The 18,473-nt window shown below is 42.9% G+C and overlaps 1 protein-coding gene across 1 annotated transcript in view; it reads left to right on the top strand.

The window, feature by feature from the left end:
* The first annotated feature begins 637 nt into the window (after positions 1 to 637).
* The window catches only part of LOC145411431 (uncharacterized), a 43,439-nt gene continuing 25,603 nt past the window's right edge, over positions 638 to 18,473 (top strand). The window contains exon 1 of the mRNA XM_080281471.1: positions 638 to 812. Within this exon, the coding sequence (XP_080137597.1) occupies positions 638 to 812 (175 nt within the window). The remainder of the gene's footprint in view (positions 813 to 18,473) is intronic.

The raw sequence follows: 18,473 nt of genomic DNA, 5'->3' as shown, positions 1-18,473 counted from the left end.
GAGTGTGGGTGGGTTGTGTAGGCAGTGGGTGGGGCTGGTAGGTGGGGCTAGGTGACGCCACATGTTGGGGCGGGGCTAAGTCAAAGGTTGAGGGCGGCATTTTTAAGGAACAATGCGTGACGTCACAAGGTATAAGGGATGAGAAGGGATGGGGGGTTAATGATTTGAAAACAATGTTGCGATCAGTACTAAAGTTATGGTGAGGTCTGAGACTGAAATACTTAATCTCTTCAATCAGATGACGTATTCTGCAATCTACTTGCCCTATCTCTGTATCAGTTTATTGACATTACAATAAACTATTACGAAAAACTTTTAGTACGCGAAGGACTACTAGGGGGCTCTCCTTAACCGAAAATAAAATCAACAGTTATTAGGAAAAATAATCTACAAAAATTACGTTAGCGTACAAAAGTTGCATTTTCTCTGGAATGGGCAATTTTTGAAGACTTCCAGCTGTTGGTTCTTTCTTCATGCATAAATAAAAAAGAAAAAGAAAGAGGCAAGGCCCGATGTTAGTAAAGGGGCGTGTAAGAGTGCATGACGTCACAAATTCAGGGCGGAGCTTGTGGGTGCAGGTAGGAACGTGACACAAGCGAGGGGAAAGCCCCGCCCTCCCTCACTTAATACCGAGGGGATGTGTTGCCCTCCCCTCACACCGCGCCAGACACCCCTCGCTACCACATCACAACCAATCTCACACTCACTCACCTGCCCTCAGCCAGTGTCGCGAGTCAACGCCACCACAGTCAACGCTACACGCCTTCTGGTGAGTAGCGCAACAGGTGACTTGCACACGCTGCCCTCAGCATGTCAGTGGCATAGCCGGCTTCGTAACACATTTTTCTTGCCGATTTATGATGCATATTACACCCTGACTGTCTCTTTTTAAGTTATATATTTCTAGTATCGATACAGTCTCAGTAACATATACATAAGATAAAAGGTGTAATACTCACAATGAATCATTCACTAAGAGCACTACAAAGCCTCGCATGCCACCTAGAATACGACCCTATACCACCTTCTTTCACTGGGTTCTATAGTGGCCATTTTAGGAGATTCCCTCGCACCTCTTCCCTGTCAGTTTGTTGCTGCACAGAAAATAAGATTAAAGACATCATCGGGCTGAAAGGATAACCTGGATAATAATAAACCACTTCAGCCCGAGGACGTCTTTAAGAAAATTCATCTGACTCTTGGATGTAAGTAGCCTCTGGTATTTCAACTGTGTAACCTACGTCGATGGTTAATAGATATAAATAACATACGGAGGGATATGGTGTAATACTCAGTTATCTGTCACATTAATATTATCTTGTATTTTATCCATGCAAACTGCGATCATGTTAAATATAGGCATCAGTAGCAAAGGAAGGAAAACTGGGGCGTAATATGCATAAAATTTCGTCAAAGATGAGGTGACGAAAAGCCTCTCACCTTCATGAGAACTCATCCCTTTGATTTGCTGCTTTTAGGTAGTCCTCAGTATAGCTCAATTTTCCTCTTACTGATATTCTATACTAGCTAATTCTCACACCTTTCCCCTCCCCCCCCTCTCTCTCTCTATCTCTCTCTCATAGATCACAGGTCAAACCAAACACGCGCAGTTCGTGAAAGACGTGAAATTCGGTAACAAGAATCCGTACAGAGCTTATGAAATAATGAGAAATTTTATGTGTTCGTTCCCATGGTAATGTTGGAAATCTTTAATTCGTTTTCGAAATGCGTGATTTCACTTCCATCTAAATTTACAAAAAATGAATAAGGCCGCAAATAAAGAAAAATGTTTCCCTTTTGCTGACATGAAATAATAGATACCTGGGATACTGGAGATGTACGGGAGGGCTCGCTGCACGGGTACTGAACAGAAAGGAAGCTAAGGCAGGGATAAAAGTTCGCTTACAATTACAGTGTGTCTGCTTTACACTTACGACATGTCCGACACCTTCCTCTCTGATGCACCATACCAAAGAGATTCATACCAAGCCTTTCCCAGCTTAAGAATAATTGGCAGCAGAGCATACTGAGAAGCGATGACGAAAAATATTAGCTGGGCTTTTGTCTATGAGTGTACGGTTACCTCTGTGATTTTTTCCTGCAAACGCATGATGGTTTCATTCAATTTCACCTCTTCACTATGATGAAGCATCATTTTGGTTTATTCTTGCCACCATTAAACGATGTTATTTAACTTCAAAATGATGTCTGACAAGGAAGTTTCTGCCGCTATGAATAAGGCCATCAAGGGAGAGCAAGGAGGGGGAAAAAAGACAAGTAATATTCACCGTTTTTACACTTCATTCTCGCCACCACCTGATGTTCTTATTAGTTTTGATGGCCCTTTAACACTAGTAGAGTCTACTGGGATATATTTTTAGCGCCTTCACTGTGACTGGCTTCCTTGAAGTTACTGAAAATAGCCTAGCGATAACAAGAATATTATAATAAAAGATGTCGCCACGTTAAAAGGTTCAACAAGATAAGAGCGTTGCACTAAATCAATATAAATCTTCTATTTCAAAACAATTCATACCAGAAAAGCCGGGAAAAAGAAATTCTACTTTCGATTTTAATCGAACTGATTCGGCAGACTGCATTGCGAGTTAGTTCTCACCCCTTTCACCTCAGTTGATGGCCATGTGTAGTCTGGCAGGAATGTACGAGAAGATTTGACTACCACCCAAGGAGACACTGCCACCTCGCATGGTATGACGAAATTTCACGTAACGACGACATAGTAATCGGGTTGTGGGTGACACACTTTCGTCAGCTATAAACACACCTACAAGTTATTATTATCTAAAGCCATCTTTTTCATGCAGATTTAGATCAGAGTTTCTCAAACTTCTTCAGTTCGACCCCTTATTCAGGCCTGCGTTAGAATGGTGAAGACCTACCTCAGTGAGTTAGCTATCAGTGTAAAGTATCACTAATTAATACACAACATAGAAAAACACATCTTGTATTTAAAAGTTATCTTTTTTTTTTCACTATTCAAGTACAACTATAAACATATAAGACAATGTTTTTGTCACAGTACAAAGACAACTAGGGCTGAATATACGATGGCTAGCCTATACCATCAGTCAAACACACGCTTGCCAAGGCCGTATTCTGATTGATATAGAAGGCTTCCTGGCTGCATTTTTTTTTTAGCTTTTTGTTTACCACATCTTAACAGTCCCTTGTTTGTTATGTATACTGGTATAGTTTTAATTCCAACACAATTTGCATCAGTAACATACTACAGGATACTGAGATGATATATGCCAAATAAATCGCTTACGAAGTGTTGATACGAAATATCTAACGCCACTTAGAATACGAATCTTACGTTTGGTTCAGTGAGATGAGAAGATCCAGTCTGTTCTGGAGTTCTGAACACTGCTGCCCCGCGTCATTTTCAAAGCTAAGCTAAAAAATGAGTTTCTCACAGGTAACTTTAGTGGACTGGAGTATACTAGAGAGTTCATCGACCTTTGTGAAGCTTGTAGTTATGCATGGTTCCTTCTGCGTCACAAATGTCTTTACGAAACTCTCCAAACGTCAGCAGCAATTGTATCAACATCCTGACTGTCCTTCCTAATGTCAGAATGATGCAGCGGTTTACTATATATAAACATTCCCTTCGCTTTCTTAACACATCCAAGAACGCCGGGATGGGTGTTCTACATGGAAACCATTAACACTTCCACTATCACAAACCTGGTTATTTTATTCCCACCAACTCTAGACAACTTTATTTAGTCGAGACTAACCCCTCAAATTTAATCTGTTCAGCCAGATGACTTTTTTTTTTTTTTTTCCAGCGATCTTGTGGCTATTTTGCGCAGCTTAGGATATAGATTTTCTGCACTGGGGTGGTTAGATAGTCATCATTAACACCTCCACCACCAAGCGGCTCTTTTCTCCTACGTGCTGAATAACTGAATAACTGTCTTGGACCGGGAAAAAACAAAAACGTCATTATGGCGAAAAGATTAACTTTTCTACAAAGACATTCATGCTGACCGTAGTTACCATATTTCCACTAACTCCAAACGATTCTACTTAGAAGACAGACGCGGTTCAGTATCTTATGGTCGCGTCTTCTCCCGCACTATAATTCAGCTAACGCCAGACGATTTAACTATGCCGAGAGTGTTAATAAGAGGCTGAGAGGGTCGATACTGATATAATTAACCCTCTGATGACCATACAAGGTTATTCAGCTGCGAGTGAGTCATAGGAGCCTCACTGTTACTAGGTTTATAAACAAAATAACACCTTTACTGTGACGGTAAAATTTAGGTAATTTTTCTGATTAACTACAGACGATTTTATAAAGCAAAGAGAAACCCTGCACTGAGAAAATGTTAAACTCATAACTACGGGTACTTTCGGGCGATTTTATTCATCTGGAGAAGGTTCATAAAGTTTCACTGACCTCTTCAGCAGAAGGACCTAATACTTATTTTATCCATGCTATCTGGACGACTGAAGTAAGCATAGGAAAGACCTACCGTATCGAAGGAGTTAATGAAGGCTCTATATGACCCTCTCTCATAAGCTAAGTAAAAACCATCAGGAGGTAACAGTTATAAAAACAAAGAATACGTCACTCCTAAACTCTCCAGCATTCACGTATGAAGCTGGCCAACTCTGGAACTATCTTCCTAATTCTGTCTTCCCGTTGTCTATTACCTGCAGACTTTTAAACGCAACGTGTCCAAGCATTTCGAACTGAACAGATCTTATTTTCTCTTACCAGTTGTCTTCAAAAAGGACAAATTTTGCAGACTCTTAGCCTTAGGTTTTTATGGTTTTGCTATTAAGAACTATCAAATCGTTTGTGCAGTAAGTAAAAAAAACTAAAATGAACGTTACTGGAGTGAGGGAGTAAAGGAAGAAGCGACTGGTGTGAGACAGAAGGCAGGTGTGAGGTGACTGCACCTGGACAAAAGCAAAGAATATCTTACAAGGGTCACTGTCCCTACCCACGACACGATCACGAAAGATACAAAGGATCATATTCTCGTCTATTACCGTCTTGACACCAAAATGTTAGGGCCAAAGTGTTTGTAAAATCCCCAGTTTGTTCATTTAAGGAACATTATGAGTATCAGATGCAGTTGGCCTGTATACCATGTCACAAGGCGCCTTCACCAGCGTAGCAAAGTAGTTGAACACACTTAACTCTCACAGCGGGTGTAGCAAATGATTGTCGGAAAGTGGGGGCTGGTCAATTCAAATCCTCTTTTAGTCGTTACATGTTCATGAGGGCAGTACATTCTCGGGGCAGGAGCGTCCCTTGTACAACTCACCTTATTCTCTTGTATGTCATTCGGACCTTTTCATACGCAAAAGTAAACTGGCATGGAAAAGGTGCTAATGAGCTTCCTAACCCGACAAGAATACGGTCCTTACGATACTGTTTTTACATTAAGTTGGCCCAGATTTTTGTCCTTTTGCAGGTTATTCCAGTAACTCAATGGCAGGAAAAGATAACACTACGGCTTTACAACCTTTTCATGGCATTTTATCGTAGTTAGCATCATATTCTAGTGTTAATTTATTGCTACAACTCGGCATTCAAGATGGAGAGACGGCAGTTTTAAGCCAGGTTAATATAAAAACGGTATAACACTTCTCCCTTCTGGTTATTGAGTAGATATTCTTCCCTCACACATTTCACGAATCTTTGTATTTCTTTTCCTTACATGTTGTTCAGTATTCCAATTTCCGCTGTTCCCGCTCTAAACTTTCCGTACTCAAACAATACCAAATTCTCACCCTTAATTCTAGGCACTAACACACCCTCATGTAGTTCCTCTGCAGCCTCTGTACTCGTGTTTTTCTTCATGTTAAAATACTGACATCTCTTTCCTTGCATCACTTGACCTTCTCTTACCTTTCAAACGATTCATCTTTTCCTAGCATAAGTGAGTCAAAACTACCCCTATCTACATTCACTTCTAGATACCACCTATGACATTCACAAATACAGATAGACAGACAGATGGACAGATGGATGGATAGATAGATAGATATACACAGACAGACAGACAGATAGATAAACAGAGATAGAGAAAAATATAGATACTGATATTGAACAGCCATGGCCACACCTTTCTCACTCCAGCACTGATATTGAACCACTCACTCAAACATCCATCAACCTGTACACATGCTTCGCTACCATCATGAAAACATTACAGAATTCGGTAGTTTCTCTTCCATATATATATATATATATATATATATATATATATATTGGAGAGAGAGAGAAAGAGAGAGAGAGAGAGAGAGATTAACGGATGGCTATAAAACATCTTACTGACTGTGTAAGTATTAAAAAAAGAAAACACTCAGGACTGTTCTAATGAGTGTCCCAATACAACAAAGACAACGGACAGAAGTACTTGGAAAGGACACCAGCTTTGAACGAAATAACCCCGGCCATCTCTGTTTTTGACACTAGTTTCTGCATGTGACACATATTATACAATATATTCTCATTTCTTACATTCTTTTGTTTTGTTTTATTATCTGTTACTTCCTAACGCTAAATTATTTTATTTAGCTGAGAGACTTTTCAATCTGGCGGGGTTTGACAAGAGCCTCCACTGTTCCATTCACGAAGACGGGACTCGCCTGAGATATATAAATACGGTATTTGCATGAATAAAAAGAAAAAAACAAGTGTTATGACGGGGTTAGAAGTTAAAAATAGCGTCAACTCTGCGCAAAAGAAGACTTTAAATCGCAATTATGCATGTATATGAAGAGGTGTTACACAGGTGCCGTGGACGTGTGTGAAAGAATGAGAAATGTTACTGTAAAAGTTACTGCATCGGTGTTACGCAAGTGTGTGTGTGTGTGTGTGTGTGTGTGTGTGTGTGTGTGTGTGTGTGTGTGTGTGTGTGTGTGTGTGAAAAAATGAGAGGTGTTTCATCACTGTTGCGCGAGGTGTTGGAAGAGAGTGAGGTGGAGGACGTGAGGTGGGTCATGGGTAGAGAGACACCGTTAGTTCAGTTGTGGAAAACCCCGGCATGTTCACTACCAGGGATAATACTAAGGTCTGGCGAATGGGAAAGAATTGGCGGGGGGTGCGGGGGTAGGGGTGGGGGGTGAGGCAGGTGAGAGAACGAAGGGGAGGGAAGGAGGGAATACGGGAGAGGGAAATAAGAAAGAAGGAGGAGGATATATGAGAGAAAGAGGGGGAGGAAAGGAGGGAAAATGGGAGAGGGAAATTTAAAAAAGAGAGAGAGAGAGAGAGAGAGAGAGAGAGAGAGAGAGAGAGAGGAGGATGTATAGAGGATGAAGGAAAAATAGAGGGGAGAGAAAAAAAGCAATGGCAAAAAGCTGGAGGGGAGCTGGGGTGTAGGTATAAAGGGGGGAGAGGAGGATAAGATGGAGGAGGGGATATAAAGAGGTGGAAAGGGAGAAAAAGACGGGGAAGGCCGAGGGGAAGATGAATGAGGAAGAAGGCGACAAGGAAGAAATCAAAATATTATTGCAACCAGGGAGAAGGAGGAGAGAGAGCAGGCAGGCAGGGAGGACGCGGAGATATAAAGGTAGGGGCGAAGGGGAGATAAAGAGGAAGATATATGGAAGGAGACATAGAGATAAGGAAGTTAGAGGTAGAGTTGGCCTATGTAGGGGAAGTACAGAGTAGTAGGTGACGGGGGAGGAGATAAGAACATGGAAGGGAAGATAAAGAGAAGGGTAGACGGAAGATAAAGTGTTAAACCCGTATACGGCTGGTGTGTGAAGGAGTGAAAGGGGTGTGGAGGTGAGGACGGTGGTGGAAGTGAGGACAATGGTGGAAGTGAGGACAATGGTGGAAGTGAGGACAATGGTGGAAGTGAGGACAGTGGTGGAAGTGAGGACAGTGGTGGAAGCGGGGACAGTGGTCACGTTAGCTAAGAGAATACAACCTTAGCTCCTTCATTCCAGTGGCGTATTTCATTTTTCATTCTTGCCAACTCCACACGATTCATTAAGTTTACGACAGACTTTCGCAACGGGAGGGCTTTGATATAACCCTCATTAGCCCACTAAAACATCTGTCCTGCATTGAATTAAGTCGTTAGGTGGTGGCAAAAAGTTAAAATAAAGTCAGCAATTTAAAATTACGCACAGTTCTGGAAATCCCGAAGAGCTCACTGTGAACTACTGAGATCACTGTCTGGGAAGTGGGAAAGACTTGGTGGAGGGGTGGTGGTACGGGGAGGGGGAGATACTGAGGGGGAAATATTGAAGAAAAGAAGATATGGAGGAAAGGGAGATAAAAAGGGAAGAAAAGGGTGAAAAGAAAGAGGGAGGGACGGAGAAATACAGAAAGGGACGGAGAAGTACGGAAGAGGAGGAGATGAGGAAGTGGAGGGTGAGATAAGATGAGGACAGGGTGGAAGGAACGGAGAAGACATAATGAGGGAGAGATAAAGACAGGGAAGGGGGAGCGACCGAGGGAGAGGAGGAGATAAAGAAGAAGTTAACATATTAGGACAAGCAGAGGGGTGAAAGAGCATAAACAGAAGAAAACTGAGAGGGAGAAATGAGGATGAGGAGGTCTGCTATGGGGGAGGAGGTAGATAAGGAAGCTAGTAGGAGATGACGTCAGTGAAAGGAAGAATGTAGAAGGTGAGGGAGGAGGAGGGCATAAAAATGGGAGAGGAGGATATAAAGAAAGGGAGGGGGAGGAAGTGCGGGGGAGAGGAAGATCAGGAAGGGGGAAGAAGTGAAAGGGAGATGAGGGTATGGGTAGACAGGAATGATAAGAGTACGAGAGAGAGAGAGAATAACAAAACATCAATAATAGTGGTCATACAAACCTGGCTTCCACCATTTCATCAAGCGAGGGAAGGAGAAAAGCCTGAATGTCACACCCAACCCACAGCTATATTCCCTGATGACAAGCGTGACAGAACACCGTACGGTAGAACATGACGCAGTTCCAAGAAGAAATACCATCCGAACACTAGAAATATCACGCCAGGAAATACAAGCTGAACACTAGTAATACCGGTACCACACCAGAAAATACCAGCTGAACACTGCAATATCGCACCAGTCTTTTGGCCCCATCCATATAAATCACCCTAGCCAATGTCAGCGTAAGTCTCCGTAGCAGTTCATTATTACCCATAATTATCAGAATTATTTTGCCCTGTCGTATTTTCCACTTTCATAGCTATCTATAATCTCTCCTGAACTAAATAAAATAATCCTGAGATAGTAAGAATGAAAAATGCCTTGGATTAAAGAGGTTACATAATCTGATCCCGCAGCCGCCCGAACTGAGTAAACATTTAATTTCTCTGCCTGTCTATCTATCTGTCTATCTATCTATCTGTCTGTCTGTCTATATGTCTGTCTATCTATCTACCTGTCTATATCTATCTGTCTGTCTATCTATTTATCTATCATGCAATAAGGTGCGTACGGGTCAGGTGTTAGGTAGTTCAGTCCTGCCATATAAGGCGGGGGTGACCAGTTGCTTTTCCTTGAGTGGTGATATGTGAGCAATACACCACAACCACTCCTCAGATATACACCGTTATGAGACACCTGGCTGGAGGACCTAAAAGCACTAGACCACCTAGACGTCAAGTAAATGTAACTCTCACTGAAAACTGGACCTTCACCCATTTTCGATCATATGACACTTGGGTATAAAAAAAATATATATATATATATATATATATATATATATATATATATATATATATATATATATATATATATATATATATATATATATATATATATCCTCACCGAAAAATATCCACTATGCTGAATGAAGTGGTTTGAATGTAGCAATAACAGACGAATAGGTCATGGGCCTGAAGGGGTTAATCACTGTACTGGAACTGTCTCCCTCTGTCTGTATTTCCTACTGACTATGATCTCCAGCATTTCAAATGCACTGTGTCCAGGCATCTCGAAATGAACGGATCTTGAATTTGGCTCTCCGTTATCTTGTTGTTGTTTTAATTTAGAGGGAACAACTTCCGGGCTCCTGCTCTTTGATTCCTTCTTCCTTGCATTAAAAAAGAAAAAAAAAAAAAAAAAAAAAAACAGACGCTTGCCTTCAACTACTGTATTCAACTCTGGCACTGAAGGAGTTGACGAAGGATAACTATAACCTTACTTCAGACTGAGAAATTTCACCCTCATCTGAACAGAATCGTGTAGAAATAGCAAGAATGAAATAAAAGGTGGGTCCAGCCTCGGCCTAACCTGCATAAAACCGTCTAGAGATGGCACGAATGAAAGAAATAGTAGGTCCTCGGGCTGAAGGGATTTACCATAGAGGAGGCTGGGTGAAGCACTGTATGTCCTCAGCCAAGATGTGGGGATGAGATTCTTAGATCCAGGAGCATTTCTAGGAACCAGGATATCCGTCAGTCACTCACAAGCGATTTTCGAAAACGATGCGCTTAGCACTTGTAGAACATCGCACTCTCGCGTGTTTGTTGAAGAGTGTAGTTAGTATTCACTAGACATGTTAAGAAATAAATGATGAGTGGAGGGACATACAAAAATATTCAGAATAAATTAACAGAATTAATAGTGAATAAATGAAGAGAACGAGAAAAATATGAAGAAAAAAAAAAAAATGGAGAAAAAAAATGTCTGACGAAAATATCAAGACATAGAAATAGTAAAAACTGGAGAGATAAAGACAGAGAGACAGAAAGTGTGTCTGGTGCGTTAGATGTAGGAAAGAAAGTAAAGGTAGGAAAACACCGTCGGAAAGAAGCATCACAATGACGTGCAGAGACGCAGGGAGGGGAGGAGGGAGAAATGGACCGTGAGAACAGGATAAATAAATAATTATATATTCGAGTATATACATATATATATATATACAGTCCATCTATCCACCCATCCATCCATACATACATACATGCAAGCATACATCAATAGGAAAACATTCGTTAATCACGGGATAATAAGAAATGACAGTATATCCGAAGACAATGAAATGATGCAAGGAAAGAAATGAAGATATAGACAGTACTGTAATAGAGTAAGATTACATGATGATGATGACGTATAATAGAGGGTAGGGTAGAGTACAGAACAGGGAGGAGGGAAGATATCACGTGGCAGCGGATATCCCATCTCTCTCTCTCTCTCTCTCTCTCCTCCGTCCCTTCTCTTTTCCTTTTCCATATTTCTCTCCATCTCTTCCTCTCTTTACCTTCATTCCTTTCCCTCCCTCCCTAACTTTTCCTCCTCTTCTCTCCCTGTTTCTTCCACATTCGCTGTCCCACTTTCCTTTTTCTCTCCCTCATTTACTCCCTTTATCTCTGTCCTTTATCCTCTGTCCATTTATCTTCTTCCTCTTTCTCTTTTTTCCCTGTTGCTACATCCTTCCCCCGCTCCCTATCCCTCACTTCCGCTCTTTTCCTTTTTCGTTTTCCTTCACATTATCCTTTTTCTCCCTTCCCCCCTCTACCATCTCTTCCTCCTCTCTTTCTATTTCCTCTGCTTTGTCTGTCCCATTTTTCTTTCCCCCTGTCCTCACTCCTCCTCAACTCTCACACTCTCGTATATTCCTATCCTCTTCTCCCTATTCACCCACGAGAACAATTAAGGAACTGGACGCAACATTGCCTATAGCGGATCGATAGGAATTAATTTGAGGCTTTTTGTTCTTAGTCTTCACATCTTTCCCGTCCCTTTTGTCTCCTCTGTTCCTTCTACGCTCCCTCTCCCTCCTTTTACCCCTCCGTCCCTCTCTCCCCATCCTTCTCCCTTCCCTTATCTCTCCATCTCTTACTGTCTTACATCTCTTTCCTCTCCCTCCCACCTCCCGTCTCTTCTGCTCCTCCCTCTCCCTCTCTTTCCCTTTACCCTTCCATCCCTTCTCCTCTTTTTATCCCTCCCTCCCTCCCTTACTTTTCTATCCCTCTCCCTTCTTTTATCATTCCCTCCCTCTCCCTCCCTTACCTTTCTATCCCTCTCCCTTCCTTGACCCTTCCACCCCTCTCCCTCCCTCTATCTTTCTCACCCTGTCCTTCCTTTTATCTGTCCATCCCTCTCCCTCCCTCTACCCTCCTATCCATATCCCTCCCTTTATCCCTCCATCTCTCTCCCTCTCCCTACCCTTCTATCCCTCTCCCTTCCTTTACCCCTCCTTTCCTCTCCCCTCTCTCCTACCTCCTTTTTGCCTCCCCATCCCTTTCCCACCCTTTGTCCCTCCATCCCTCTTCCACTCTCGTCTCTCCATCCCTCTCCCACTCTTTGCCTCTCTATCTCTTCCCTCCCCCCCTTTTTCCTGCCTCCATATATCTCCCCATCACTGTCACTCTCCTCTTGTCTCCATTTACCTCTTCCTCTTCCTCTCCTACCTTTTTCATCGCCATCTCTCTCTCCCTTTCCATTCCTTGCTGTCTCTTCTTCCTTTCCCACTCTTCTCTTTGTACCTCTTCCTCCCCTTCTCTTCTCTTTCTACCCCTTCTTCACCCTTCATCCCCGCCTGCTCTTCATCTCCCTTCCTCCATCTCTTTCTTGGCTTCTTTTCTATCCTCCCGCCGCTTCTTCTACCTCCCCTTCCTCTCCTCCTTCCTTCCTTTACCTCTCCATCCCTCTCCTCCTTCCTGCTCTTCCCCTGCCCTCATCCCGGCCTGTCCGCCTCCCGTGAGAAGTTCCCACGGCGGGCCATGACGTCGACCACAACCAGAAAGGACACTCTAACATAAATATTTACTCCTCGTATTGTGGAACACGATCATTACCCACACTCCAAAGCCTTTCTAGGGAACAATCCAATCTCACGCCCACACCTAAACAGCTTCCAGATTATTTTTACCCTCCCGTGTGAAGGTGGGGAAACAGAGTCCAGCGAATTGACGTGATGCAGCGGAAGCAATAAAGCAGTTTTGTCGTCATCTTGCTTGTATATAAGGTTAAGGGACGGGGGACAAGGAGCAGTTAATTCAGCTAACTTGGAAGGAAGTGTCGCAGGCTACCAGAGTGAGATCTGTGCCACTAACCATCCACATTTTCTCTCTGCATACTTCATAAACCACATACTATATATTAAGGTAAGTGTAAAATATTATGAACCGGAGTGGATATTAGAAGAGAAAATGCGAGGAAACCCCAACACAGAACCATTTTGATATCATCTAGTGTTCGAGTTACTTTTGTTCGAGGCAGTGTATTATAGAGTTTATGCCCCATGTGTTAAAAAGGAAATAAAAATAACTATAAGGTGCACTAAGCAGTTAGCAACCATTTGTATCAACACGTAATCTGTTGATCTTTGTCTCACTGAAGACGGGATCAGTGGAAAATAATTTCATTTCCACTCCAGCCAAATAATAATGCCATCTTAAAGCAGGACTGTAAAGAGCGGTGATTGGATTTACAGTAGCATCAAAGTTAACATGATGGAATGTAAAATGAAAGTATGAACCCATTCAAGAACAGTATCCAATTAGTTATTGTCATTTTCGGCATTACAGCCTCACTAGCAGTACAGTGGGTATCAGCAATCCAGTACTAATTATAGAAAGGGGAGATGCTTGAGGTTTGTTGTGGCTCAATAACTATCAGCTGGGGGAGCAGGGGAGGAAGGTGGGGGACGCTAACAGTGAGGTACTCCGTTTAACTGATATTCTTGCAAAACTGCGTGAACAAACAGCTAAAAGGTACAAATTATTTAGAGCACTACTGAAAACGTCCTGCTCGATACCAGCTACAAAGAATCCCAGCCGATCTGTAATATCAAAGCATAATTTTGTGTGTGCTGCATCACTGTTTGTTGACTCAAACGTTACCTTATCAAGCTTGTATATTCCACCACGCCATGCACTTTTTAATTGATTGCCAGTCAGGATCGGCCGTTCTTGTGCCTCTTCCTCATCGTCTTCTGCTGCCGTGTCCTCCCTCTGCATACTCAGTTCTCACATCTCGCTCCACACCAACTCTCATCTAAATTTGTCTCGATTATGTTCTCATTCTCCTAATTGGCTCCCTTCATGCAACCTTACTTAGTCCTTCGTTCACTCTCACTGCGTATCCATGCCAGCTGGTCTCGCTTCTTTCACCGTCATCACACACATCATTCCCGCTTTCCTATCACTTATTAATTTCATAGTTTTTCTTTTCCGGAATAGTCCATTATCAAAATCAAAAACATCTTTTCTATCCTTTCCAATAATTTCTCTTCTTTTCTTCTCAGTGCTTAAGCTTCTGTTCCATTTCAATTTCAAGTTCATTCTCCTGTTTCATATCACTCCACTACCACCCTCCGAGCAATACATTTCACTGACTCACCCAAAAAATTATTTACTCATTAAAACCTATACAGATGTTCTTATATGGAACGCGTCAGGCACAGATCTTCATACAAAGTGCAGACTGTAGGACAAAGATCTAGAAACATAGTAAGCAGTGCGGTAGAGGTGTTAGTGTGCATAATTGGTGTTCGTGAAGTGTTCAGAAAGTGAGGAAGGTGAGGTGAGGTGAGGTGAGGTGGGGTGAGACGAGGGGTGCACGCTTCCCCACCCTGACCTCACACCTGCATTATGAAGCGGGTCGCCCAGTGCTGCTCCTTCACTACTGCACACACCTGTCATCTCCACGACTGCACACATATTCTTCACTAACCCACACTGTACAACACACATCTTCCTTCAAACAATCATACAGCCCTCATGCTAATACATTTTACACACACACACACACACACACACACACACACACACACACACACACACACACACACACACCTTGTCTATGTCTTCCTCTTTCTCTGTCCTTACTTCCCCTACTGGTCTCCTTCATCTTCTTCCTTGTGCCTTACCCTGTCCTTCCAGCATACCCCCTATACACCTGTCTCATTTGCTCCCTCTACAAATAGTTCAACATATGCAATCCTTCACTTTCTTAGTCATTTTTGCTCTACCCCCTTTCGTTTTCTCCCCCTTTACTCTTTCATACTTCTCTATTACATTGCAAATAATTTCATACATGTAAAAAATAAACAAAACATTATTATACAGCAAATGCCTGTTATCTTGTGTGTGTGTGTGTGTGTGTGTGTGTGTGTGTGTGTGTGTGTGTGTGTGTGTGTGTGACAGAGAGAGAGAGAGAGAGGAAAGAAATGAAATGTGTGAGAGGCACGAAAATTGAAAAATGTAAGTGAATAATAATGGGGAGAGGACGTGTACAGAGAACAAGAGAAGAGATACACAGAAAAATTGAAAACGGGGGAAAGGAGGGAAGGAGGAAGAGGGAGGGAGGGAAGAAGAGGGAGGGAAGGAGGAAATGGGAAAGAGGGAGGGAAGGGGGAAGAGGGAGGGGATAATTGATGAATGGGTGTAGAGAGAAGGACGAAAGGAAGGAGGGAGGGAGAGAGAGCGACAAAGGAAGGAAGGGAGGGGGGGGGTAGAGAAAGAGAGACGGGAGGGACAGAAAGGAGAGAAGAAACAGTGAATGACACGAAAGGAAAGGAGAGAAAGAGGGAGATCGTGGTATAAAGGGAGAGAAGGTAAGGAAAGGGGGCAGAAGGAGAGGAACAGAGGCAGAGGGAGAGGAATGGAGGGGAAGAAAGAAAATATGAACAAAATTGGATGCAAGGTATAATAGAAGATGGCCAGAAGGTGGGTGTAGGTGCATGAAACAAGGCGAAGGAGAAGGACAGGGTGAGAGAGAGAGAGAGAGAGAGGGTAAGAAACCATGATGGAAAACAAGAGATGGGTGCATGAAACAAGGTGAACGAGGAGGGTCAGGTGACTTAAGGTTGATGTAAGTAAGATCAGGGACCTCATATATATACATGACCTGACCTCCTACCTTACCTACACATTGCACACACACACACACACACACACACACACACACACACACACACACACACACTGGTCAGTCACAACGATAAGATTAGATACAGCTAAAAGTAAATAAAGATACACACACACACACACACACACACACACACGATCAACCTCACTTACGGCATCTGACTCCGAAACACAGAACCTTATTCCTTCTGATCATCATCATCATCATCATCATCATCATCTTACCGCGTTTCCCAGATTCACATAGGCTGGTTATGTCTACAGCTGCACAAAACACTATGACCTCTTTCAGGACATAAATCAGAGGAGCAAAGAAATTAACGACCCTCAGCTTAACCCCTTCCATTAGGTTACGTATGCTTTTTAAATCATTCCTGGTACCACCAGATGATTATACCCAACTTTGGAAGGATGTGAAGAAATAATGGCGTTATGACCAGTTCTAATTTCGCCAGTTCAATAAAGTTACCCCTAAGCTGAATAAAGTCGCCCGGAGATGGCAATATACTACAAATTAAGTTACCTGTGTGCAAGGGGCTAAAATGAAATCACAATGAGGACGAAAAGTCACCAATATTTGACGACAATTTCCGTAGCAGGTGTAGAAGATGGAGAATGCCTGGCCTCTCTGTCGGGGCCAACTGCACTCTGAAATGTGGGATGCAGGCTAATCCAGTGTAATAACCACAGGCAATGCATAAGCGTCCGGCAAAAATTAGAGACCTGTCTACTCCATTGTGAACTAAGATTTAATAATACGCGCCTCATTTCCATTCCTCCGTCGTGTGTGATGGAAGCTATGAGGCTACTTGTATCACGAATGGCGGCCAGTGATGTAAACGTTGCCCCATCCCTACGTCGATACGAGGGTGTAAACACATTTTACGACACTTACAGAAAACGTGAGAAGCATTCTTTTCTCCCCTAGGCTACCCTTACACACACACACACACACACACACACACACACACACACACACACACACACACACACACACACACACACACACACACACACACACTGCCAGCAAGGCACAACGAAAAATTATTAACCCTTTAAACACGTTAACGCATTTTCCATTTTAACTCCTTCCGTAAGTGACGTCTTTTGCGGTTCATTATTGCTAAATTTAGGGGAAGCTTTTCGACATGACAGGGCTAGAAATGGCTTAGCTAATCCTTTCCACTAGCACAGATTCTTCCTAAGCTGAAAAATATCTGATGGAAGAGTGATAAAAAAGAAAAAAATTCATCGGATGGACGTAATAACTCCACCACAGGCGATTTTATCCAGTCTACAGCAGGAAGGATCTCTGGTAGTGAAAGGGCTAATGAAGGCTACGTATAACCCTTCCAGATCGAGAATAATATGGTTTTTGGTTCCTTCTTCCTTGCATTAAAAAAAGTTACATTAGATCGTCTGGAGGGGAGAGCAAAATAAAATGATAACGTCCTCCGGGCGAAGGGAGTTAGCTCAGTCACGATAATGATGATGATGACGATGATGATGATTTGGTAGACTGAGAACGATTTTATGCAGCCAAGGAGACACTTCGAATTGTAGGTGTTAAACCGAGCATTCATTAATCCCTTCAGCGCAAAAAAACTTTCCCAAGTTGAATGAAATTGTCTGAAGGCAGCAAGAAAAAATATAAACACATACTCCGACTGAAGGGGTAAAAATCTTCTGCAGTAATGAATAAAAAACACAACAGAGAAAATGGAATACATAACTTGCAATTTTTCTCATATATTCTTTTCTTCCTGACTTCTTTTTTCACAAGTTGGGAAAGTAGAGAGTCGGGAGGCGAGAGAGGAGAGAGAATGGGCGATGTTTTTGTAACCTCAGAGTCAGACAAAAGAATTCATGATGGCGGCATAGAGAGAATATTAAAATGGGCGAGACGGGTTCACTCTCAGGGGCAAGTGCATTTTTTTTTTTTCTGGTGGTGTTATTCCTGGATTATTACCAAAGGAAGAATGAAGAAAGGGAGATCGAACCCCTTGGATGTATTCTGTGATTCGTGGAAGATGTGGAGTAAAGAAATCTGTTAATTATACGGTTAATGAGCTGATGCGGTACAGACGTGGGGAGAAAATGGATGTAGGTAGGCTGGTGAAAAGGGTATATGTGTGTGTGTGTCTGGGAATGGGAGTAGGTGGCTGTGTAGGCTATGCATGCTTTACGATATATTAAAACCCCTGTAAGAAATTTTGGGTCTGCCCTCAAAGCTCATTATGTTAATTCAGTGTGCAAGATTGGAAGACGGGGGTGTGGCGTACGGCGTGGAAGGGAGGGGAGCTGCCGCAGGGGTGGTAAAGGAAAGCGAAGAGTAGGAGGTAAGAAGGGGAGAGATGGGGGAGAAACGGAGCAGAGGAGGAGAGGGAGAGAGAGGTCTGGGAGAGGAAGGAAATGGGTGAAAGGGGAAAAAGAGAGGAAGAGGGCAAAGCGGAAGAAAAGGAAGTAAGTGGTCTGGTGGGGGGAGGGGACGGAGAGAGGAAGGAGGAAGGACGATGAAGGGAGAGGGGAATCAAGGGGTTTGCTCCATGGGTGGTGGGCGAGGGAAGGGGTGAGGGACAGAAGGGAAGAGAGGTAAAGGGAGATGTTGAAGGGGGAAGAGGATGTGCTGGAGGAAGAGGGGAGGGGGGGGGGGTCGTAGGTGCT

This window comes from Coenobita brevimanus, chromosome 89, assembly GCF_032717465.1.
Source record: "Coenobita brevimanus isolate Jiangsu-jjx chromosome 89, ASM3271746v2, whole genome shotgun sequence".
NCBI classification, from domain to species: Eukaryota; Metazoa; Arthropoda; class Malacostraca; order Decapoda; family Coenobitidae; genus Coenobita; species Coenobita brevimanus.
Note: the sequence above shows the minus strand (reverse complement) of the source record. Positions and strands in the feature narration are given on the sequence as shown.